At 43.3% G+C, this 24,923-nt stretch overlaps 1 protein-coding gene across 1 annotated transcript in view; it reads right to left on the bottom strand.

The window, feature by feature from the left end:
* Positions 1-24,923, bottom strand: part of MYO10 (myosin X) — a 203,143-nt gene that overhangs the window by 17,455 nt on the left and 160,765 nt on the right. Inside the window, exons 20-29 of the mRNA XM_081014582.1 lie at positions 20,466-20,590; positions 19,875-19,989; positions 19,064-19,170; positions 16,699-16,911; positions 16,462-16,501; positions 13,464-14,369; positions 11,163-11,286; positions 9,775-10,018; positions 9,099-9,194; positions 1,524-1,617 (exon numbers count right to left, since the gene is read on the bottom strand). Of these exons, the coding sequence (XP_080870708.1) occupies positions 1,524-1,617; positions 9,099-9,194; positions 9,775-10,018; positions 11,163-11,286; positions 13,464-14,369; positions 16,462-16,501; positions 16,699-16,911; positions 19,064-19,170; positions 19,875-19,989; positions 20,466-20,590 (2,064 nt within the window). The remainder of the gene's footprint in view (positions 1-1,523; positions 1,618-9,098; positions 9,195-9,774; positions 10,019-11,162; positions 11,287-13,463; positions 14,370-16,461; positions 16,502-16,698; positions 16,912-19,063; positions 19,171-19,874; positions 19,990-20,465; positions 20,591-24,923) is intronic.

Raw genomic sequence — 24,923 nt, 5'->3', positions numbered from 1 at the left:
AACATTGTGTTGTCTGGCCCATGGAATACATGCCCATTTAGTTTCATGTGTGGATGGTAACACAAACTGTGATGATGATGATAATAATACTTGATTTAGAGAATGAGGGTTAGTGGGTTGGAATTCAACAATAAGAGGAAGTGGAAAAACATCAGTTGCTTTTGAGCAAGTTGAACAAAAACTCTTGATAAGGCTTTTATTTTATATTGGCACTAAAGGTAAAGGGACCCCTGACCATTAGGTCCAGTCGTGACCGACTCTGGGGTTGCGGCGCTCATCTCGCTTTATTGACCGAGGGAGCCGGCGTACAGCTTCCAAGTCATGTGGCCAGCATGACTAAGCCGCTTCTGGCAAACCAGAGCAGCGCACGGAAACGCCGTTTACCTTCCCGCCAGAGCGGTACCTATTTATCTACTTGCACTTTGACGTGCTTTCGAACCGCTAGGTTGGCAGGAGCAGGGACTGAGCAACGGGAGCTCACCCCATCGCGGGGATTCGAACCGCCGACCTTCTGATTGGCAAGTCCTAGGCTCTGTGGTTTAACTCACAGCGCCACCCGCGTCCCATATTGGCACTACTGCAAGGAATAAAATGCCTCGCAGGCATGAACAGAAAAATGTTTAATCCCAGACTGTATGCTCATCGGTATTTTACTGTAATTGCGGCAATCTCACTTGGTGTACATGTCAAAATCTGTTTCCAGAGTTTCCCCCAACAAGCTGCTCCCAGTTCTGCCATCAAATTCACCAAACCACTTCCTGAAGGCTTTTATAGGGGGAGCATGAATGCCCATTTTCTATTCATTATTTATCTCTGCAATTTGTAGACTCATCCATCATGTCAACACGATTCCAGGTTGGTTTCCAATAGTGCACAAAATAGAACAATATATATTAACAGTTATTTAAAAGCTGATTAATCGAAGCAAGCAATAGAGCAGAGCAAGAAAACCAATCAGCAGTTTCTGATTTACTTCAGATGCCAAGGAGAACATATTCAAACTACCTTGCACAACATTGTAACATTTTACCACTTCATAGGTGGGACACTGTTGCAATGCAAACAAGTCCAGCCCGGGGGCCTAATCCTAATCCGCCTGTTGGTTTAATCCAGCCCCTGCTCAACAACTTCAATCCTTTAAAAAAGTCCAACAACTTTGGTCGGCCCTCACGCATGTTCACATTATTCACTTCTTTGAAAAAAGTTTGGACACGCCTGCTTTAGGTGGTGGAGCCTGTCAGCAAGTAGAAACAATCCTACTTTGCCAAGTACACGGGAAAAAGGGAATCTTTCTACATTGACTGGTGGCAGTGTGCCAGGGTTTCAGAAAGGAGTTTTCCCTAGCCCTGCCTGGAGATCCCGGAAGCTAAATCTTGCACCTTCTGCATATGATCTACCACTAATCTACGTGTAGTGGCAGGACTCATCCAACAACTAGGCCACCTCTTTCCTGGAAAAAACTGAGCAGTGGATCCACCAATCGTATATGCAACATTCTGAAGCTGATTGTAAGCCTTCCTTACCACGGCATTCTGTGGGTTTGCTTGCTCATCGTGCATTTCCCTGATTTCCTGTTCTGTGGAAGCGTGGACTTGACTCAAGACACTGAACCATTGACTGAAGGAAGAGAAAACACAGAAAAAAGGAGATCAGTAAAAGATTCTCATTCTGGAGGATTGTCTTTACTACTGTCTTGAAATGAAACAAACGTCTGATGACCCGTTTATTTTTCCTTGGAGGGATATTCACATTCCCCACATTCTAGATAAAGCCAAGAGGCACCCCACGCCCTCCCTACCGCAGTTAATGAGCTCCTAAAACAATTAACTATTGTCTGTAAATACAAAATAAATTTGCTTCAAGAATCTGAATCCACTCATCTTCATTCTCCAATCTGTGTGCTGTTATGTCACTACAGTGGTACCTTGGTTTAAGAACAGCTTAGTTTATGAACAACTTGGATGAAGAACGCTGCAGACCCGAAAGTAGGTGTGTTCCATTTGTAAATTGAGTCCCCCGCTGCTATGGGAAAGCACACCTTGGTTTAAGAACGCTTTGGTTTAAGATGGGACTTCCGGAACGGATTAAGTACGTAAACCAAGGTACCACTGTATTAATATTTACCATTATGACAAGATGAAACTTTTTTTTATTCAAAAGAAGGAACGCTCTCCGTTGTTAGACAGAAACTCCGAGATTTTTCACAGGAAATCCGCCAGTGATTTTTGCACTAACACTGTATCCGAGTACTTTAAAGCTATCTCTAACAACATTTTTCTTTTTGATTAGAATGCGCAAAATTTATCAAACGAAAGACAAAAAAGCACCTAGATTCCATACACAATTCATTCAACACATAAGACATTTTGTCATCCATTTGAAATAGAATTCCCTACCTGAATCACCTTTTCATACATTGAATCACTAGACCCCAACTTCTCAAAGTTACTCTGTATTTTTATGTTCCTCAAAAATGCTGTTTTAAAAGCACCACCTGCCCTCAAAATTTCCTTATTAATTCTTAGCTGATATTTGATTCCTTTTCCAAGTACTAGCAAAAACAATTTTAGCTAATGTACGATAGAAAACTTGTCTGTTTATCCAGATAAACACTGGTTTTAACAAACCAAAGTGTCTACTATCCTATTAAACTGAAAATGTTCATTTATGAAACTAACTACAATCCTCCAATAATTCATTGTGGTCACAAACTTCCACCATATGTGGGAAAATCTTATTTTGATTCCTTACATTGCAGGTATCTCCCGATTATCTACTTATGTGGTCCATTTCCCACAAAGTTCAATGCCATGGTGTGTTCATCGTGACACAATTCTCTCTTTAATTTACTGAAAGACATTGTCCTTTAGTAAATAAAAAATTCTAAACTTCCTTTTTCTACTATCTATGCCACTTTGAGCCGACAGCTTCAAGGCATTAATTACAATAGCTTTACACCCAACAGAGATAAGAATTAATGCACAACCCAACACTGCAAAACTGAGACTATTTCCTCCTTAATGTGCCTTATTAGACATGTTATGCTGCAGTCTATCCACCCACTAATCTGGCATTTTTAAACATTTTGTCACTTTCCACAGCATTCTTAAATCCTCCATTTGGCTAGGTTTTATTGTTAATGGGTGTAAAGTATCGTGACACATTTATTCATGCGCTACCTCCTGCATTCTATTTTTCCTTCAAGGAGCCCAAGTGCAGCTGACAGATGCTTTTATCATACTGGGTTATCAGTATGCGGATGATACCCAGCTCTACCTCTCTTTTAAATCGGAACCAGTGAAGGCGGTGAAAGTCCTGTGTGAGTGTCTGGAGGCGGTTGGAAGATGGATGGCAACTAACAGATTGAGGTTGAATCCTGACAAGACAGAAGTACTGTTTTTGGGGGACAGGGGCAGGCGGGTGTGGGGGCTTCCCTGGTCCTGGATGGGGTAACGGTGCCCCCGAAGGACCAGGTGCACAGCCTGGGAGTCATTTTGGACTCGCAGCTGTCCATGGAGGCACAGGTTAATTCTGTGTCCAGGGCAGCTGTTTACCAGCTCCATCTGGTACACAGGCTGAGACCCTACCTGCCTGCAGACCGTCTCGCCAGAGTGGTGCATGCTCTGGTTATATCCCACTTGGACTACTGCAATGCGCTCTACGTGGGGCTAACTTTGAAGGTGACCCGGAAACTACAACTAATCCAGAATGCGGCAGCTAGACTGGTGACTGGGCGTGGCTGCTGAGACCACATAACACCGGTCCTGAAAGACCTACACTGGCTCCCAGCACGTTTCCGAGCACAATTCAAAGTGTTGGTGCTGACCTTTAAAGCTCTAAACAGCCTTGGCCCAGTATAGCTGAAGGAGTGTCTCCACCCCATCGTTCAGCCCAGACACTGAGGTCCAGCTCCGAGGGCCTTCTGGCGGTTCCCTCACTGAGAGAAGCAAAGTTACAGGGAACCAGGCAGAGGGCCTTCAGATGTCAAAGAAATAAACAACTATCAGACTTTTAGAAGACATCTGAAGGCAGCCCTGTTTAGGGAAACTTTTAATACTGGATGAATCATTGTATTTTAATATTTTGCTGGAAGCCGCCCAGAGTGCCTGGGGAAACCAAGCCAGATGGGTGTGGTATAAATAATAAATTACTATTACTATTATTATTATTATTATTACTACAATAAGCCTATGTACTGAGTTAGGCTGAAAGAGAGAGTAGGGTTTGCCCAAGGCAATCCAGCACTTCTCTTTGCCAAATATATCCATTTTCTAAGTGGGATTGATTTCTGATTATTTTTTAGGAGATGCATGATATTTCCCTCATTTATAGCGGAGACAAGGAACCTGTGGTCCATCCAGTTGTTGTTCCTGGCGGCGGGGGCGGGGGGGAGGAGGCCAAGGACTGACAATGATGGGAAATGTAGACCAGCAGTGTCTGGAATGACACTGATTTATAGACCTAAAAGTTGCTTTTGATTGACTAAACAGAGAACCTTTATAGTCCCCGAGTTAAATCAGCTAAACATTAACTTCCTCCTGGTGTTTCTGTTTAGAGCCCTTCACACTAATTCTTGGCCAAAGGTGAAAATAGATAATGACTAACTATTCTGGCATCTTTTCCAGTATCAGAGGAGTTGAACAAAGGCTGCACTGTGCTGTCCCCGCCTTTCTGTTCTGTCTTCATGCAAAGCTGGGATCATCTAAGGCTAACCTTTTCTGGACCAAGGGCCAAAACTTCACCCATGACCAACTCTTTGAGGGATGCATGCAAGCCAGATGTGGGTGTGGCAAAAAGTTGGTTTGGCCAACTCACTTTTGCATGCATATACACAAAGGGCACAAGTCTGTATCCTCAGATGATTTATGTAGATTTGCAAAGGAGAGGGGGTTATTGCTACCTCCGTGCTTATTAAAAATATTCATCTGATGACAGACAGCTGGGATTATTTGCCTCTTCATCAGGGTCCCTAATGTGAGCAGAGAGGACTAGAACACACTTTTTTTGGTCTCAGCTGCCCAAAACGTGTAGGGGGAGATAAAATTTTGATTTGGTGGGGAAGGCTTGATCTGACCCCTGGGCCAGGGATTAGCTACCCATAACTGCAACATGATTGTGGAAGAAACATGACTGTAATATCCCCATGAAGATCCAGTCCTCTGTATTATGTGACAATCTGTCTTGAGCCTCAAAGAGCTATATGGAAATTGCTAGCTGCTGCAAAAAATGCTGGTTGCTAAGAAATGGAGAACTAATTTTGCTCCCATATTAAAAGAATGGTTTTCTGAAATAACGAAGGTGTCTGAAATGTCAACACTAACAGAATTACTGAAATCAGAATGTTTATACAAGAAATGATCTCTTTTTTTTTTAATGTTATGAAAGACGGATATAATTACACACACACACATACACACCCCCCCCCAGAACATCTTATGTAAGGAGCATGAAAGCCTAACACCTGGGAATAAAGAGGAACAGAGGAAGAAGGAGAGGTTCAATTCTGCAGTACATTGGTACATTTTTTGTTAAAAGAGCAGAGTACTTGGGAGGTAGGCAAAAATCTCCAGGGGACTGCAACAAGAGCGGCAAGAATTATATTAGCACAAGCTTGGAAGACAGAAGAAATACCAACGAAAGAACAATGGCAAGGGAAACTTATGGAATATGCAGAACTGGCAAAATTAACAGATAAATTACCGTATTTTTTGCACCATAACACTCACTTTTTTCCTCCTAAAAAGTAAGGGGAAATGTCTGTGCGTGTTATGGAGTGAATGCCTACGGGTGGCATGCCTACGGATTTTCCTCCTCTAAAAACTACGTGCGTGTTATGGTCGGGTGCGTGTTATAGAGCGAAAAATACGGTACATGAAAAGGATAGCAAAGACTTTAAAAGAGAATGGGAACCATTTACAACATATATGAAGACGCAGCATAAAGAACTGGACTCACTGGCAGGGTTTGAATAAAGAAACACAATTGTATATAACAAAATGTAAGATTATATGTATTGGGGAAATTTTGGGAAACAAAGGGTGAGTAATATGGAAATAAAGCAAAATGGGAATATGAGGGAAGTCCAGGGGAGGGGGGGGGGATATGGAAAATTGTTAGAGAAATATTGTTAGAGGATGTTGTTATAAACAAAATCTGCCCTTTCCCCCTTATGGTGTATCCAAGAGCCCATATAGAGTCCTTAAGTGGATTCCCTATTGGTAGGAGAAAATAACAGAGGCCAACCAGAGAATATTGAGAAGCAAAACAGCTATTAAGCCTGATCTTTATTAAACTGTTGCAACAGTGTCCTCACTCACCACAAGCAGGAAAGAGGAGGAACCCAGAACAAAGGTGTGCCCGCCCTTATATAGACTTTTGAAACTGCCCACTCTCAAACTCCAGACCACCCCCAGAAATATCATACATACATCAGAGGAGGCGGTCTAAAACAGAATCCTGAGTGTGTTGTTTATCTCCTGTCTGGCAGGTTACCTGATTGCATTATCTGGGTTTTGGCCACACTTTTGTTACTATAACTACCGTATTTTTTGCACCACAACACTCACTTTTTCCTCCTAGAAAGTAAGGGGAAATGTCTGTGCGTGTTATGGAGGGAATGCCTGCGGGGGGGGGGGGGGATCTGCTGCAGTCGTGAGCAGAGGATCCATGGTTCCCCTTCCTTCCCTCCTCCGTGGCTCACTTTGAAACAGCAAAGTGGGAGAAGAGCCGCTGAGTGGGGAGGAGAGAGGGACAGGGAGCCTGCTTGCTTTGAAAGAGCAAAGCGGGAGAGGAGAGGAGCCGCTTACATGAGTGTAAGCGGCTCCTGTCCGGTTGGCTCCTTTAAAGCAAGCAGGCTCTCTGTCCCTCTCTCCTCCCCAATCAGCTTGCTAAATAGCAGCAAAGTTTTTCAGCTCGCTAAACCGGGGAGGTGGGAGAGAAGCAGAGCCTGCTTGCTTCAAAGGAGCAAAACGGGAGAGGAGAGGAGCCTTCTCCTCTTATACCCCTCGCCTGCATTATTAGCAGCATCCTTCTCCACCCACCCCACCTGTGTTCCTTCTCCCCTTAAACCCCTCGCCTGCATTATTAGCAGCATCCTTCTCCACACACCCCACGTGTGCTCCTTGTCCCTTGAGTGCTTTTCCTTCCCTCCCCACCTAAAACGTGGTTACAAAGCACAGATCCACATGGATCCTCAGGATTTTTGCACTGGGTCACCCCAAATTCACCATCAGATCACATAGCTTGTCCATGGCTACAGCTTGCACCAAAAAAATCACGCACCCACTGTTGCCTGGGCCTGCAGTGGTGCAAAAATGTGGTTACAAAGCATGGATCCACATGGATCCTCAGGATTTTTGCATTGGGCTACCCCAAACTCACCGTCAGATCACATGTCTGTGGCCACAGTATGAACCACAAAAATCATACATCCACTGTTTCATTTAGAATATTTTTTTTCTTGTTTTCCTCCTCTAAAAACTATGTGCGTGTTATGGTCGGGTGCGTGTTATAGAGCGAAAAATACGGTACTTAATTCCTGAATCCAGGTCACAGGCTCACCCTATTCACACCTTAAATGTGCCCTTAAGGCAGGATTTGTGAGCACAGAGACAATGGGGAGGTTTTTTGATTTCCTCACTCCTTGCAGAGAAACATTTGGGTAGTTTGGGAGAGTCAAAATGGTTTCAGGACTGTCTTCCTGTACTGTTTCAGACATGTGGTGTATATATTTATGGACGTGTTTGCCTTGTACATTTAATTTATATTATATGTGACCTTAAATTCTTATAACAATGTATACATGGAAAAACCAATAAAAAATATTTTTGTTTTTTTTTAAAAAAAGAAATCTCCAGGGGACAACACTAATGGCCATGTTTCAAAAATTGGATGGTTACCTCAGTGTTTCAATTCTCTGACAACAACCAGCTTTGTGTTTAAACTTTCTTGTCATAGTGTGTCATGGAAAGATAAAGAAAATGTTAAGAGCGGAACGCGTGGGTGCTGTGTATACTGCACACATTTTGAAATGCAAACAATTATCTTCGTGTTTGTAGGAAAAAAATGGTTTATGTGACAGAGGAGAAAAGTCACCTTAAACGCTAGTAAATCTTGTTGGCACTTTGACAGATCACAGATGGTGATAAAAAACCAGATCTGGATCCTATATTTGAACCTGAACTAGTGAGGTATAAGTGGATAGTGTGTGAGACTAGAATGTGGGAGCAATTTCCACTAAAGGATGAAGTTCCCTGGGTATCCTTGGACCAATCACTGTCTTGAATCCACTTTGAAGTATGTGAGGCTAAAATGTATACCGTCTTGAGCTGAGATGGGACATTCATGCAATAAGTAAATATTTTCAAGTGTCAAAGAACTGGGAATTGAACAAACGGAATCAGACCACTGGAGGGAGGGAGAGAGAGAGAGAGAGAGAGAGAGAGAGAGTATTAAGGGGCTTTTTTCTTAACCTTCAATGAGCTCATTGCTCCATTTGAAAAGAAACTCTCCACAGCAAGATTGGGAGAGGAGAAAAATTCCAAGCTATGGTACCTTTGAAAGATTGTAGCCTTCTCTTAGGTAATTGCTGAAATATTAATATTTATTCTGCTATCAGTTGTCTTGAGCAATCTGAAGGTTTTTAATCTGCTGAGCAGCATGGGTTTTAGGGTGCTTTATTCTACCTGACACAGTCTCCAGTTACTGAGTGTTATCCCTAAAGGGAATTACAGCCCCATCTACTACACGTGCTATAGTATTTTATATCCCGACTTGCAAAAGTATCAGAGTGGGCAAAATTGATCAAACCACAGATTGGACATTCTTAGAGACAATAGCAAATCATAGTACATTTTAAGCTCTTTTCTTTGTGGATATATTTTGGGAGCCTGGGCACTGGGCCAAAAACTTAGAATACTGTCAGCAGAACTCTGTATGAAAGCCTCCGTTTGAAAACCATTCTATTGCTTCTGCTTATTTTATTTTTCTGTGGGTGGGGAAAGAATCCCGCAGTGAGTTTATTGCTGGTCAAGTAGTACTAGGCTTCACATCTGCAAAACATCAGTGGCTGGAAGGGGAAAGGGGGAGACAGTTCTTACCTTGCGTCCTCAGGTGACTCAGCAATCAAATGATAGGTCCTATCGGCCATGACAATGTCAATCCCGTTTTCCTTGGTAGTGTTATCAACGATATCTCTAAAATGGACAGAGAAGTGAGAAATACGATGAATTTGTACTGTCAGAACCCTGATGCCCCGTCTTTCTTAATATTAAGCCAGGGGAGTCTAGTTTTTAATGCCTACGAACAATTTTGCCCCTCTTTTGTTTCCATGGAGGCACCAATCCATTCTTTATCTCCATGCAGGCTTTAATATGGATCTCCTTCATCTCCATCTCATTTTCCTTCAGTGATTGATCTGTGCCGGCTACCAGCCGTGTGCAGATTTATTATGTGTTGTTTTAGGAAGATGATTTTTTAAAAGTCCTGGAGCTCACGCTAATCTGGACAGAGCACATAAGGTTGGTTTCCAAAGGGCCGTGACTGGGAGGACAATGGGTGCTTAGTGCTGCTCTGCTGATCAGAGGAGCACAAGGGAAGACTGCCAACACCATCTCCGCAGCTAAGATCCTGGCAGAGGGGAAAGGCATGGCTTTTAACACCCAGTCGGAGGCAGGTAAGAAAGAACAGTGCCTTGAAGTTGAGTTGCTTTTTACCTCTGAGGACACCGAAGGGGGCTACTCTATGCATGGGATGCCTTAAGTGGACTTTGCTTACTTGGCTGTTCGGATTTCAAGTGTTCCCTTGAGCTTTTCTTCGCTATCGTTTTCGAAGTACATCAGCCGGGACTGCCGGAGAACAAACCAACGTTTCTTCCAGTTCCTTCTGGACAGCGTGGAAGACCCACCACCTTTCTTATGCAGCCAGCCTTGTTTGAGAGCTTCCTGCTTCGAGCGGAACCACAGGAAGGTTTCATCTTTCAAGACACACCAGCGGCGCTTCCAAGTGTTCATCAACCCACCTTGAGGAAAGGGAGAGAAATAGGTTGTGAAACCTGCGTTTGTTTAACAACAACAGCAGCCACAAAATGCCCAACACTCCTTCAAAGGGAACGTTATGTAGATCAGAACTATGTCTCATCAGGCAATCTGGATGCTTTTAAGAAGCAGGATCTTAAAACCATTGGTCCATACAATTAATAAATATTGAAAACTGCCTAGGGTCAAACAAGCAAGCATTCACCAGATTCAACAGTGGATTGTCACAGAGTTATACCCTTGGTTTCAAGCTCTCTACCCTCAACCAACATCCAAGAGAACAATCAAGCTTCAGGCTTTTTCTCCTATATGCTCTCTCATCCCAACATTTTTCTCCACGACCCAATCCTTCTGCGGATGGTATAATCCGTATTACACGGCCTTCAGTCAAAGTGCCTTGTCAGAATGCCTTTGCTCTGGCAAATGGAGTGATGGGTCTATCACTCTTACAAATTAAAAGAAGAAATACAAGGCCGAGTTATGTGTGACTATTATACATGCAGAAACTCAATAATTTGACAGAATCTCGTGAAAACCAACAGTATAGATCATGGGCAGGCAAACTAAGGCCCGGGGGCCAATCACCTTCTCAATCCGGCCCGCGGATGGTCCAGGAATCAGCGTGTTTTCACATGAGTAGAATGTGTCCTTTTATTTAAAATGCATCTCTGGATTATTTGTGGGACACAGGAATTTGTTCATATATTTTTTTCTTCAAAATATAGTCCGGTCCCCCACAAGGTCTGAGGGACAGTGGACCGGCCCCCTGCTGAAAAAGTTTGCTGACCCCTGGTATAGATCAAAACTCTTGGTCTTGAGGGGACTGTTTCAGAGGAAGAATTTGAAAAATGGACTATTGAAGAGCAGCTATTTCTGCAGCTTTTACTTCTCTCTTACGGCACGTTCATGTATCCTGGTAAACTCTGCCAACAGTTTGCACCTCTGATCAACTTGATCAACGGCCTCTAAAGATCTTCTTGGATTTGTTTACTCATTACTTGCCCCTAATTTATCATAATTTCTGCTTTATATCACCCCACAAATAAGTAGTGTGAATACACAGTATTTGAGAAAGAAGACCACCACATTTTGTTTGGCTATTTAATTTACTCTGGGCTGTTTCTGTACCTTTCATGTACAAAAAGCTATGGAAATAAGGGAGGCTGACACAGCTGTAGACAGAATCCCTCCGATACGAAAGTTCATCATCGGTATCAAACCTTGAGTCAAAGTCTTCTTCGCTGTCTTCAAACTGGAAGATCAACATAATGAGGGAAATTAACTGATAGGAAAAGGCTTGGCTGCAGAGGTTTTCATCACAGTCCAGCCTAATTCAGATGTTAAAAGTTCAGTGGTACATTCATATAAAGGCAGGATCTCCTGATCTCTGTGTTTGACAGATCCCTTCTCCTTGCAGTGAAGGAAGAAAGGGATGAAGGCCAAAGTCCCCTGCCCATTTCCCATAAGCAATCCCTAGAATTGGGGTATGGTGCATTTACAGATCCTTTGCTGTAAGCTTACACGCATTCTCACCCCCCACCCTACCGAAAATACGGACATTCCTAAAAGAATATGTTCCATTTGGCACAAATATTATTTCCCTTTGTCTCTTTCTACCAAGGCTATTTACCTTGCTTCCACAAAATAAATTGACCTGTTGGTCATCTGTTGTGTCATTCATGTCCACTAAAATTAATCCTGTGCTCGTTTTTTTAACAGGCGACAAGTTCACTTTTAGTGTGACTGCAGCATAGCTACCAAAAAAAATGTCTTTTTCAGTGGACTGCCTGTATGGGTGGCAGCAGAAATGAACTTCTGAGTCACAGCAAAAGCAAACCAACCTCCAAAACCTAACGTTTTGACAAAGAATAACTATTAAGAAGTGCTTCTTTTTTCAACCTCGACTCTTCACACACCTCCTTTTTTCCCTTTGGTGAAGGAATTCTTCCCTGTGGCTTCTCTTGTTGTGGCATATACAATTCAGGAAATAATTTTTTTCCTGTTGTGTTAGACACCAGAGAGTTATCCCTGTGAGGTCTAAGGAGTGGTGTTTACACCACGCCGGAACAGCAGTCATTAAAGTAAGCACTGGGTATTTTTATGTTTTCATATTGCTGCTAACTAGAAACGGGACGCAGGTAGTGCTGTGGGTTAAACCACAGAGCCTAGGACTTGCCGATCAGAAGGTCGGTGGTTCGAATCCCTGCGACGGGGATCCCGTTGCTCAGTCCCTGCTCCTTCCAACCTAGCGATTCGAGAGCACATCAAAGTGCAAGTAGATAAATAGGTACTGCTTCAGCGGGAAGGTAAACGGCATTTCCGTGCGCTGCTCTGGTTTGCCAGAAGCTGTACGCCAGCTCCCTCGGCCAATAAAGCGAGATGAGCACCGCAACCCCAGAGTCGGCCACGACTAGACCTAATGGTCAGGGGTCCCTTTACCTAGAATTTGTACTTGGAATATAATAATACTTAAAATAATGTCCTTACATTTGTGTACTTTGAAGAACCACAAGTGCCGAGTTGGCTGCCCCCACTTAGGAAAATAATTTGATGTAAAAATTATTTTAACAAGCTGTGACTACACTTTTTGATTGTCAGGTTGTATTTGTATCTTATGGACCACGCTGCCCTTCATCTTTGGATGAAGGGCGGTGTATAAATCTAATTAATAATAATAGTAGTAGTAGTTAAGTGTAGTCCTTAATCAAGATTACTGTGGCACAATAACTTTTGACAATGTGACAGTTAAACCAGGAAATCTTAACATTACTCTTATTCCTCCCAAAGAGATGTACATTGGTATCTTGGTTTGCGAACAGTCTGGTTTGCGTACATTTTGGATTACAAACGTGTCAAACCTGGAAGTGCGTGTCCCGGTTTGCGAACTTTTTTTGGTTTACGAACAAATTTTTTTGGATTATGAACAATTTTTTGGGAGGCCCCATTGGCAAAAGCGCACCTTGGGTTATGACCTGCTTTGGTTTACGAATGGACCTCCAGAACGGATTGTGGTCGTAAACCAAGGTAAAGATAAAGGTAAAGGGAACCCTGACCATTAGGTCCAGTCATGGCCGACTCTGGGGCTGCGGCGCTCATCTCGCTTTATTGGCCGAGGGAGCCGGCGTACAGCTTCCAGGTCATGTGGTCAGCATGACTAAGCCGCTTCTGGCGAATCAGAGAAGTGCACGGAAACGCTTTTTACCTTCCCGCCAGAGCGGTACCTATTTATCTACTTGTACTTTGACGTGCTTTCAAACTGCTAGGTTGGCAGGAGAAGGGACTGAGCAACGGGAGCTGACCTCGTTGGAGGGATTCGAACCGCCGACCTTCTGATCGGCAAGTCCTAGGCTCTGTGGTTTAACCCACAGCGCCACCCGCATGGGTTAACCAAGGTACCACTGTAATAATGGCAAAGAAAGCAATACTCACGGAAGACTGAGCACCTTCTGAACTAAACCTGTATGCCCCAGAGCTGTTGTATGTCCCCACAGAACAGCGGTAGTCGGGGGACCACTGGCTGCTATGAGAATTGGAAAAGGTCACACTGCTTCCGGAAGTGATAGCACCGTCTTCATAGTCATCTTGGTCGTAATCATAGTCTGCATCGGGAGTAATTAACTCCGTGGCGTTCTGGGGCTTGCATGATACGTTTTCCGGCATGCAGTATGTGGATTCACCACTGGAGGAGTTGTGGAGACTGAGGGAGTCGTGGCCAGAAGGAACGAGCGTGCTGTTGTTGCCTGTGGCAGGACTTGCCGGCACCACCGTGTCGTTCATGTACGGATCTTCTTCCGAAGAGTCGTCGCTGGTCCTGATGCCGCTCGTCCTCTGGTCCGAGTGGCCGTGCTCGCTTGGGTTTGGCGAATCCTTGAAAGCGTCGTCATCCGCTTCAAAGCCCTCGTCCACCTCCTCCTCGGGGTACGGCTGGCTGAAGTTGAAACTGGGCTTTTCGCCGCCCGCGCTCCCGGTCAACTCGCTGAGCTCCGAGCAGAAACCGCTGCCCACAGAGAGTGTCCTCTCGATGTTTCGGACGCATTCGTCAATTTCATCGAAGTTCAGGGACTCCAAGAACTCCTGCGCTGCTCGGCAAGCCTCGTCCTCCAGCCGCTTCAGTTCCTCGTCCCGGAGCTGCTGCAGCCTCTGCAGCGACGCTTCTGTCAGCGACAACTCCTGCTGCTCCTTCATGCGCTGCAGGTCTTCAATCTCTTTCTCCAGGCGAAGGATCTCTTCGACCTGCTTGTTTTCTTTTTGCTTCTCCAGCTCTCGCTTCAGTTCTTCTTCCTTCCGGGCTTTCTGAATGGCCGCCAGCTCCTGCCGCCGCTTCTCCTCCTCAGCCTGCATTTTGACACACAAGATTCCTTAATCTTTTTTTTTTCTTTTCACAATAATATTTATTATTTTTCATACAAAAGCATAAGAAAAAGAGAATAAACAATAAGAAAAGGAAAAGAATAAAAAAAAGAATGTGAGACATAAAAAACTTCAAATATTCCATATATCACCACATAAACTAAGACTTGATTAGTTAATTAAAATCCATCTTCATAAACATACTACTTGACTTCCTCTAATCTCTTCCATCTGAATTTCCTTGTAATTAAATGTAGCAGTTTCCAATATCATTATTTCATAAAACCGTATTACAGTCATAATCAAATTTCCTAACTTTTCTTATTGTACATTTTCTTATTTATTTATTTAATCCCAATTTAATCCTAGGCCTGATTAGTTCTTTCAAGTGGTTACCTATCTTTAATATTACAATATTTATTCAAATAGTCTTTAAATTTCTTCCATTCTTCTTGATATTCCTCTTCTTTTTGGTCGCGGATTCTCCCGGTGAGATCAGCCAGCTCCATAAACTCCATCATCTTCATCTGCCAACAAGATTCCTTAATCTTTGCCTTGCTAGGCAACTGCAATTCTGCCACATTTTCCCCAACTTTGAAGAACTCATCTCCCCCTTTTGCACAAGACACAGTCTATTTGATTACACTGAGCTGCGGACAGCAAAAACATGACACAAGTTGGGGGTGTGAGGTGTGGAAGGACATATTTTAAGGCACACAAGGTTGTTGCTGAAAACGGTAGTTCCCTGTGGGGTCCTCTATTCAACACCTCTTCTGGAGGTGATGAAATACCAAACAATTGTGGGGTTCTAAGTGCACGTCTGCAACACTGTGTGTCATATTGTGGCTCAGCCTGCTTGGCTTTCCTTCTCCAGACACAAGAGATGCAGGATGGGGAGCCATAGCGTCCAACATTGGGACAAGAGGAAGTCACACTGGAGTTCCAAGAGGGGGCAGATAAAAGTATGTGGCATTGTAACAGATGCTCATATGGTAGAAGAAGAGGCAGAATTGGGTATATTGTGTTTGCAAGAGTTGACACTCCCAAATGCTTATTATAGACCTATGGAACTGTTGGGGACTCTTGCCTAAATTCAAGAAATACAGTGGTGCCTCGCAAGACGAAAAGAATCCGTTCCGTGAGTCTCTTCGTCTTGCGAAGCAAGCCCATTAGCGGTTTAGCGGATTAGCGCTATTAGCGGCTTAGCTGATAAGCGGCTTAGCGGATCAGCTGATAAGCGGCTTAGTGGCTTAACGGATCAGCTGTTAAGCGGCTTAGCGGATCAGCTGATAAGCGGCTTAGCGATCAGCTGTTTAGCGGCTTAGCGGATCAGCTGATAAGCGGCTTAGCGGCTTGGGAAAAAGGGGGGGGAGGAAAAAACCCCCGCAGGAACTCGCAAGACATTTTCGTCTTGCGAAGCAAGCCCATAGGAAATTCGTTTTGCGAAGCACCTCCAAAACGGAAAACCCTTTCGTCTAGCGGGTTTTCCGTCTTGCGAGGCATTCGTCTTGCGGGGCACCACTGTAAATCGTACTTTACTCCTGATGGTTCCTGGGCATCCTTTGTGCCAAGGCGAAGTGGAAACATAGCTGTCAACTTTTCCCTTTTAAAAAGGAAAATTCCCTTATTCCGAATAGGATTCCTCGCAAGAAAAGGGAAAAGTTGACAGCTATGAGTGGAAATTGAGAAAATAACACCCAGGTCCATGGTAAATATTACTGGGTCTTCGATTGTGAGCCTCCAGGGAGAGGACTATAAAATGTTACAAGCCACAATCAGCCCATAGGTTAGGGTGGGATAATAAATAAAATGAGATAAACAGTATCAGCATATGGAGCAAATTATAGAACGTTTTATGGAAGAGGAGAAATAAACATGGACTGCTAATTTTGTCAGTCCCATGCTTCATGTAACATGTAAATCCTTCCTTTAAAATATTGCTTCAGGAAAAAGAAAAGAAAAGCACAATGCAGAAATTGGACAGAAACAACTTTATCAAGTCCTCTCACCAGGTTCTGCTTCCCACAATAAGAGCTACTCAAACACAAAAGAGAATAGGACACCATTAACAGCTTACCTGCCGAGCAAGACGTTCTGCTTCCTGCTTTTGTCGCTTTCTAAATAAGAAAATATCAGAAAGGAATCAAAACCAAGACATCATTACACGGGGATCCAGTTTTTCAAGATGTGACTTCTGAAACCAATGTGATTGCTTGACAGTAACTTGCACAAAATGACAAAGGTTGCTGTAAGCTAATTTGCAGCAAAGCTAAGTTGCTTACCAGATATTGTCAAGTAACAACGTATTCCATACCTTTTCTCCTCTTCCTTTCTCTTTTTTTCTTCCTCTTGCTGTCGTTTCGCCTCCAGCAACCCTTTGTAAACACGACGGGCAATCTGGCCTCGTAGCTGCTTCTGGAAAGTGATGGCCGCTTTCCTTAGCAGTAAGTACTTCCTTCTCAAAGAGAAAGCTCTGTAGTTCTTCTGTATGATAACTACACAGTAAAGGACTTTTCTGTAGTGCTTCCTGAAATGAAACAGAGACACACATCTATATGAAGAGAAGGTGTGATGAACCAGCGACAGGAACCATTAATACCAAGGGGATAAATTAAAACTTCTAGGCAGCAAAGACAGTAATATTAATTCCACTCTCATGAACATTCTTTACTTGTGCTTCATGATACTGTTTCACTAGAATGACTAGACTCCAACTCTAGAATAGGAAGAGATGCATCCTAGTTAAGGAAGCATTTTTATGTCACTAATAGCATCTATTTGTAATCCATCAAGCTTGTTTGATATGTATACATCCTGACATTAAAGAAAGTTGTATATCGGAGGATAGCTTTTGTCCATAAGAAAAGTATTTTTGCTCTTTTAACAGATACGCCATTCAATACATATGGGCAGGTCTAATATACACATGAAAAGAAATGACCTCATTGCCCAAACAGCTATTGAACGCCCCTCTATTGACTCGGGTTTTTTTGGGGGGGGGGGGAGTAAACAGATGGGATCTAGGACTCAGGCTCTAGTACATAATGCATGACGGTAAGTAAGCAAATAAAACGTTATAACTCAGTCACCTAGTTCTATTGTTCTTTTGTGTCTTGGAGGGAAAAAATCAAACTAAATGGCTTGGTCTGTTGGGTTTCCCCCCCTGTCCTTCTGCCACTGCAAATACACCAAGGCTACAAATCTCTTTTCTTTAAATAGTGCAAATAAAAACGTTTGGAACACACCCAAATTGAAGATTTGCTTTTGGTTGTGCAAATCACTTAATAGTGCAACTTGGGGCCATCAACACTTTGGGTCTACACTACACAGGGAATGCTTGAATGTGGTGCCCCATGATGGTTTCTCTCCAACAGCTGTGTAACATACGGACACTAACTGCTCTTCTGTGTCATGTGGATCATTTATTATGTCTGTATAACATGAAAGACGTACTTGCAGAAGTACGTCACAATTCCTACATACAGTTGCATGGGGTACACTAACATCCAGAGACCAGTTAGCATGAAAATTCTGTATAGTTGTTGTTGTTTTAACACAAATATTTTATTATTAAAATAATTCAACATTAATACATACATATTACGAATATACAAACATACATTTCATACAATCCTTAAAAATATTCATACATACCCACACTCAATCCCACAAATACTTCCTTTTCCCACCCCCATCCCTCACCCCACCCTTGTGTTAGACTTCCAATCTACTCAATTGCAATTTCTTTCCACTTCTATTACTTTCTTTCACACACTTTTAAACCAATTTTCTACTTCTTTTTCTGTTACACATTGTTATCCATCTTATTTAGTATTTCAGTATTTATAATGGAACTTGTTTATTCTAATAGGAGTTCTGATTTTTCAATATGATTTTGCAAGTAACCTTTAAACACCTTCCAGTCCTTGTCTATCTTCTCTTTTGAGATCCTTCCAATTTCTCCCATTGTTTTGGATATATTCTAATACTCCAATAATTTGGCAAGCCACTCTCTTTTTGTCGACATAATACCACTTTTCCAATTTTTTGCAATCAATAGCCTTGCTTTAGCCGAAAATTCTATATAGTTTCAAGTTGTCTCAGACTCCACATGATAAAGATAACGTGTAAGCTACCCCTCAGAAAAACAGAAAACGTTTCCAAGTTTTAAGAAAGGAACATATACCACATACTTTCATTACTTCTCTGCATATAATGAATGCAGTACCCTGGAAATTCCAGTGTGTGACAGTGAAGGCCATTGTTGCTAAATGGCATCATCATCCAACACAACATTAGTTTTTGTGGCAGGGAGACAGAAAGACAGGAAGAAAGGTGGAAGTCTAAAGATGTTAGAAGGGGAATCCTGAGTAGTTTTACCAATTAAAATCCATGCCTAATATACAAAGCAGGAAGGGGCTGTAGCTTCCAACGCATTTGTGTGCATGAGGCTCTAACTCAATCCTCTGTTAACCTTATGCAGTGCTATTTTTCTAGAAAAAGAGGTGCCGGAACTGAGTTCCAGCAAGTTCTGGCTGGGGAAAAAAGCCCTGATCTTCTGTCCTGGGTACCAAGGTTGGGAAAGTCTGAGATCTCAAGCGGAGACCTGTTAGTCGTTGTACACATAGTTAGAAGGTCTACTGGTCTGGTGTAGTAGAAGGCAGCTCCTTCTTACATACCGTGCCACATAGCCCAAGACATGCGCTCGGATGATCATGGCTGCTTTGCCAACCTCTATCTCCCGTTGCTTTTCCAGCTTGTGTTCCAAAGATTCACGGAGAAACACCTTTAAGAAAAGAGCAACAACATACACATTGAGGGTCTCTTCGTAATATCATGCAAAAACTTATTCTGCGTCATTTTGAGGGTCTGGGAGAAAAGTGAGCAAAAGGTGTTCTCAGGCAATCAATATCAGCCTTCAAGGTGGATCCATTTTTCTATTTCTTAGAGAGGGGGAGGCTTGCAGTATTAGGGATGTCCTACTCCCCCAAACACACGAGTCAAAGGCGACTATGGGGTTGCGGCACTCATCTCGCTTTCAGGCCGAGGAAGCCAGCGTTTGTCCACAGAAAGCTTTCCGGGTCACGTGGCCAGCATGACTAAACCACTTCTGGTGCAACAGGACACTGCGACAGAAACCAGAGCGCCGTTTACCTTCCCGCCGCAGTGGTACCTATTTATCTGCTTGCACTGGTGTGCTTTCGAACTGCTAGGTTGGCAGGAGCCCGGACAGAGCAACAGGAGCTCACCCCATCGTGGGGATTCGAACTGCCTATCTTCCGAGGCCCAAGAGGCTCAGTGGTTTATACCACAATTTGGTTTGTGGGTGGGGAGTCATGCTGTTAGCTAATATAGGTGCAAATATACCAAGTTTCACTGGCTTAGGAACTGAGGCAAAGTCACCTGGCAAGGTCTAGCTTCTGTTGTATGTTAATCCACAATAACAACACAGCTATCTAGTTTTGCATTAGGAATTCTTGTCTCTTTTACCTTAGATTTCCCAAGCTGCCATTCAGTGCTTGTGCTATCATACAAATGAAGGAAGGCAGCACACTTTCCTTTTAAATCTTCAGGGAGAGTCAAATTTCTCATCAGGACTTTGTATCTGGGGGAACAAAAAAACCAAGGTGATTTTCCCTTTCAAAAAAAAATGCTTCACTTGGACTACACACCTCATCTAAAATGCTTAACACCCAAACAAACAAAAGGTAAAGGTAAAGGGACCCCTGACCATTAGGTCCAGTCGTGGCTGACTCTGGGGTTGCGGCGCTCATCTCGCTTTATTGGCCAAGGGAGCCGGCGTACAGCTTCCGGGTCATGTGGCCAGCATGACTAAGCCGCTTCTGGCGAACCAGAGCAGCGTATGGAAACACCGTTTACCTTCCCGCCGGAGCGGTACCTATTTATCTACTTGCACTTTGACGTGCTTTCAAACTGCTAGGTTGGCAGGAGCAGGGACCGAGCAACGGGAGCTCACCCCGTCGCGGGAATTTGAACCGCCGACCTTCTGATTGGCAAGTCCTAGGCTCTGCGGTTTAACCCACGGCGCCACCCGCATCCCTAAACAAAAGGTAGGCTTACCTTTTATGAAAATCCGGAAACGGCCTCCTCACTGGAAAACCAGCCCTTCGTATCCGCACGGTCTCAAGCATTCCAGAGTATCGCAGCTGGTTCAACACCACGTTCTGATCAAACTGGTCGGGCATCTGAAAAAAACAAAAGAAAAAAACAGTCAGTGACATCTGATAAATAACCGATAAAGGTGACTTTATAAGCAATGTTCAAAATTAGCCAGATGCCAGGCATGTCTTGCAACTGGCATGGGTCTACGTGGAGATCTCTGGATGGCAAGATGGCGACTAGGGAAAGCAACTTGTCACTTGGAGAAGGAGGATCTGAGATACAGTGGTACCTTGGGTTACGGACTTAATTCGTTCCGGAGGTCCGTTCTTAACCCGAAACCATTCTTAACCTGAGGCTAATGGGGCCTCCCACTGCCGCCACGCGGCCGGTGCGCGATTTCCGTTCTCATCCTGTGGCAAAGTTCGTAACCTGAGGTACTACTTCCAGGTTAGCAGAGTTTGTAACCCAAAGCGTTTGTAACCTGAGGCGTTTGTAACCCGAGGCACCACTGTATTTTCTTTGAAGTTTGGGGTTTCTTTCATTCTGGATTGTTTTATTTGATGTTTCAATGTGTTGTAAACTGCTTTGAGATTTGTTCTTTAAAATATGAAATGGAATAGCAGCAGCAGCAACAACACCACAATTGCAACAACAACAACAACACAATTGCAATACCAAACCAAAAAACCCTGGCGCCTAATGTCATTGTGGCATCCATAACGTAGGTGCCATTTGGTGATTAGTTTATATACCTGAATTTCTAACACTGGTTACAAGTATGAGACTTAGGATGAGCCCTGTGGAGACAAATGCCTAAATTCAAAAGATGCATACCCCTTGTCTAATGTGGATTCACACATGTAAATGCTGTTTAAAATCTCAACCGCAGGGAAAATAAGGCAGTACCAGCCTCTGAGACCTTTAAAGGGAGAACACAGACCAACCGTTTACACTTCACACACTTCAGGCACCATGAGAGAACAGTAAAATTTGTGCTCTGGTATCTGTACACAAATACACAAATGTAAAATGGCATCAGTTTTAAGGACTATTAAGTTCCCTTCCTCTTCAGAATGGGGCTCTGAGCTTGATTTTTTATTTTTTAATGCCTTTACTTTTGTGCCTGAGATACAGAAATTGAGTAGGTGGGTTTTGGGGAGGCAAGGAGACAGGTGGTTAAAAAAGATGTGTGTTAGGCTGTTGTTAAAGGCGCAGCAACAGGGCCAATTAAGAGAAGGTAGCAACCCTGCCTCCAAAGGCAGTAAACCAAAGGAACAATTACAGAGGTAATCCCCCAGCCCCCCATTTAGAGCCTTAGTCGCTACTTAATCCGATCAGCAATCCCATCTCACTCCCCTTCATTGCTATTTAGCAATTCCAAACTGTTGACAGTAATGGCAGAGTATAAAAGAGCTTTGGCAATGATACAATATAATAGCATCTCTAAAGGAACTGCTGCGAGCCTTTGGGGAAAATTAAATGCCTTGATTTGTATTCCCAAGAGGTAATCAAATCCCGCTTGCGAGTCAAATGCCACTGACACAAAATATGGGCTTAATTCCTTCAGGAACGGCTGAGAATTAGCTTATTTATACAAAAAAATGCTCCTTTAAAAAGGGGGACGGGGTATTCAGGGCGCAATGAAGTGTGTTCTACAGACAGCCCCTTGGACAGAAAATTGATTTAAGAATGCAAAGTCAGGAGACAAATTATGTTAAATATTCCAACTAAAAATGGGGGGGGGGGGCATTTTTTAAAAAGGACACTAAAGTAACATGTAATTTTTTTTAGTCGTGGGGTTTTTTTTTCTGCCTTTCTTTTTGGTAAAGACATTTACTGTCGACTATCAATTTCAGAGAACTATAGCTTAAAAAGGCATAGTAAATGATTTCTTATATTTACGATTAAATGTGGCAAGGCTATTGAAAAATATTTTGTGGGCTATACATGAGTTCACATGGCAGTGAGTCAGTGAGCGAGCACACTTCAAGTTTCCACTATAAAAATCATGTGGAACTCCAATGTTGAGCTTCATGTGATTAATTGATACCGTGGAAGCTGTCCTCGTAGTTAAATGAAGTTACTCATGCGTTCTGCCTTACGAAAACATTCACGTTCAATAATAAGTTACATTTTCAACATGCAATCAAGCATGTCTATGTCTATGATCAGAACTTTCTCAAAATACTTTAAGGAAGTATGTTTCAATACACTGGGTGCGATCATCACTTCTCCCTAATAATTATGCTTCCCTGTAACAAACCTGATTCATGTAAAACCTTTTCAAAGAATACATTTCATATAAAGCGCAGATAAAGTTGCATTTTTTCCTAATCGCGGGTTCCAATTCCCTATGACCTGAAATAAATCTCAGGATCGTACAACGCATGAGGGGAGCAGATCTGAACCCGACAATATCAAAGTCATGTCAGCCCACCAGGGAGACAAACTATGCTTGTTTCCTATTCATCGAAATACTTATATTCGGAGATGAAACAAAACAGCCAGTTTACATCACTCGAGTCTTAACTTTCAAACACCTCTCTCTGCAACAGCAACAAATTTTGTAGCTGAGAGAAAGATCTCCTTTGCTTCCCACAAGTCCCTTTCCCATGGAAATACTTTGCTGTGTCCGTTCTTGCAAGCTGAGAACCGAAGAATTCGGCTCATAACAGCGGTGTCATAAAGCTCAGTTATCAACTCACCATTTTAGCGGCATCGCAAGCGCAAGTCGCTCTTCTTTAGCAAGGAGGCCAAAATTCATACGGAAAGGAACCTCCGTGCTGACCTTTTCCGTGCACACTGAACAATGATGAAGACTATTCCTGGTGCTTTAAAAAGTGCTCAGTCGCCATGGCAACCCCTCCCTTTCTGAGGATAATTAGCCCTGGTGTGGCTTTGGCTTCTGATGGGGTGGGGGCTGCACAGAAAAGGATGCAAATGAGACAGACACAAGAGCAACAGCTTCTTGGGCTCTGTGCTGCAGAGATGGGTTAAGAGAAAAGGAGCTGCTTAGTAACACGGGGCAATGGCTAAAACAGGGGAAAATGGGAAATTGCTAGGAAGTGGAAGGGGCAAGCAGAATAGAAAATGGAAGAATGGTATAAAGAGGTGTGAGATATAGCTGTTAATGATAACTTAACATGTGCCATTAAGGCAAGGCGGGGAATACGCAGGAGAAATGATTTTGAGGAGATAGGAGGGTGTTTGTAGAATTTGTACTGTTAAAACGGGAAGGGGTCAAACCATCGCAAGAGGTGTTGCAATTTTGGGAGGTTGCATAGTTACAATGGTGGGACGTGGGTGGCGCTGTGGGTTAAACCACAGAGCCTAGGACTTGCTGATCAGAAGGTCGGCGGTTCGAATCCCCGCGATGGGGTGAGCTCCCGTTGCTCTGTCCCTGCTCCTGCCAACCTAGCAGTTCGAAAGCACGTCAAAGTGCAAGTAGATAAATAGGTACCGCTCCGGCAGGAAGGTAAACGGCGTTTCCGTGTGCTGCTCTGGTTCGCCAGAAGCGGCTTAGTCATGCTGTACGCCGGCTCCTTTGGCCAATAAAGTGAGATGAGCATCGCAACCCCAGAGTCGGTCACGACTGGACCTAACGGTCTGGGGGGTCCCTTTACCTTTACCTATGGTTACAATGGAATGGTCTCGGGAGTGGGGTGCACATTTCTATTCTTATTTATTTATGATTATTTCAAAAATATTAGTAATAAAGGGAAACTGAAAGAGGATGATTATCATAATTAAACTACAAGAGCTAACTAACCACATTCTTCAGACATCTCTCGGAACCTGACCACTACCACGGAGAACAAGACTGAAAGACAGAAATATCTGAAACTTACCTTGTGTTTTTTTTCTATTGGTGCGTCTCCGAGTTGTGGCTCTCAAGGACAGGACTCCCTCCCCCTTAAAACCCACTTCTTCTGCCTGGGGTTTAATTTACAAGCCAACTGTAGGTAGCAAGCAGTTGCAACCCAATGGAAACTTAGGGTCTGATTATTCATTACTGTTGTGGGTTCTTCTCCAAGTCAGACTGGCTTGCAAGTTGCTGTGTGTATGTGTGTGTGTGTAAGGGGAATTGACTTCCATCACTACATAATGACTCAGCCTCCTTGCTTGAGTAATCTGCAGCTCTTTGCTTACACAGCATTTTCTTCACCATGCCCCAGCTATGAACACATGTGATCTGGGTAGTTTGAAGCAGAGGTGGGCAGTCATCAGGCTCTACTTTGTTGTCATGTTTTTTGCTAGAACCCTGAGGTCTATCAACCAGAGCCAATGCAAAATTGCGACTCAGGTCTGCGGATATGCACAAAGAATTAAGGAACAGGGTGCCTCTGAGCACATGGCTTTGTTTGGGGATTTGAGAGTGGTACATAGCCAAACTCACAAATTCAATATAAAAATCCA

This window comes from Podarcis pityusensis (assembly GCF_964106645.2).
Source record: "Podarcis pityusensis genome assembly, chromosome: 7".
NCBI lineage: Eukaryota > Metazoa > Chordata > Lepidosauria > Squamata > Lacertidae > Podarcis > Podarcis pityusensis.
The sequence above is the reverse complement of the archived record's forward strand: the minus strand, read 5'-3'. Positions and strand labels throughout refer to the sequence as shown.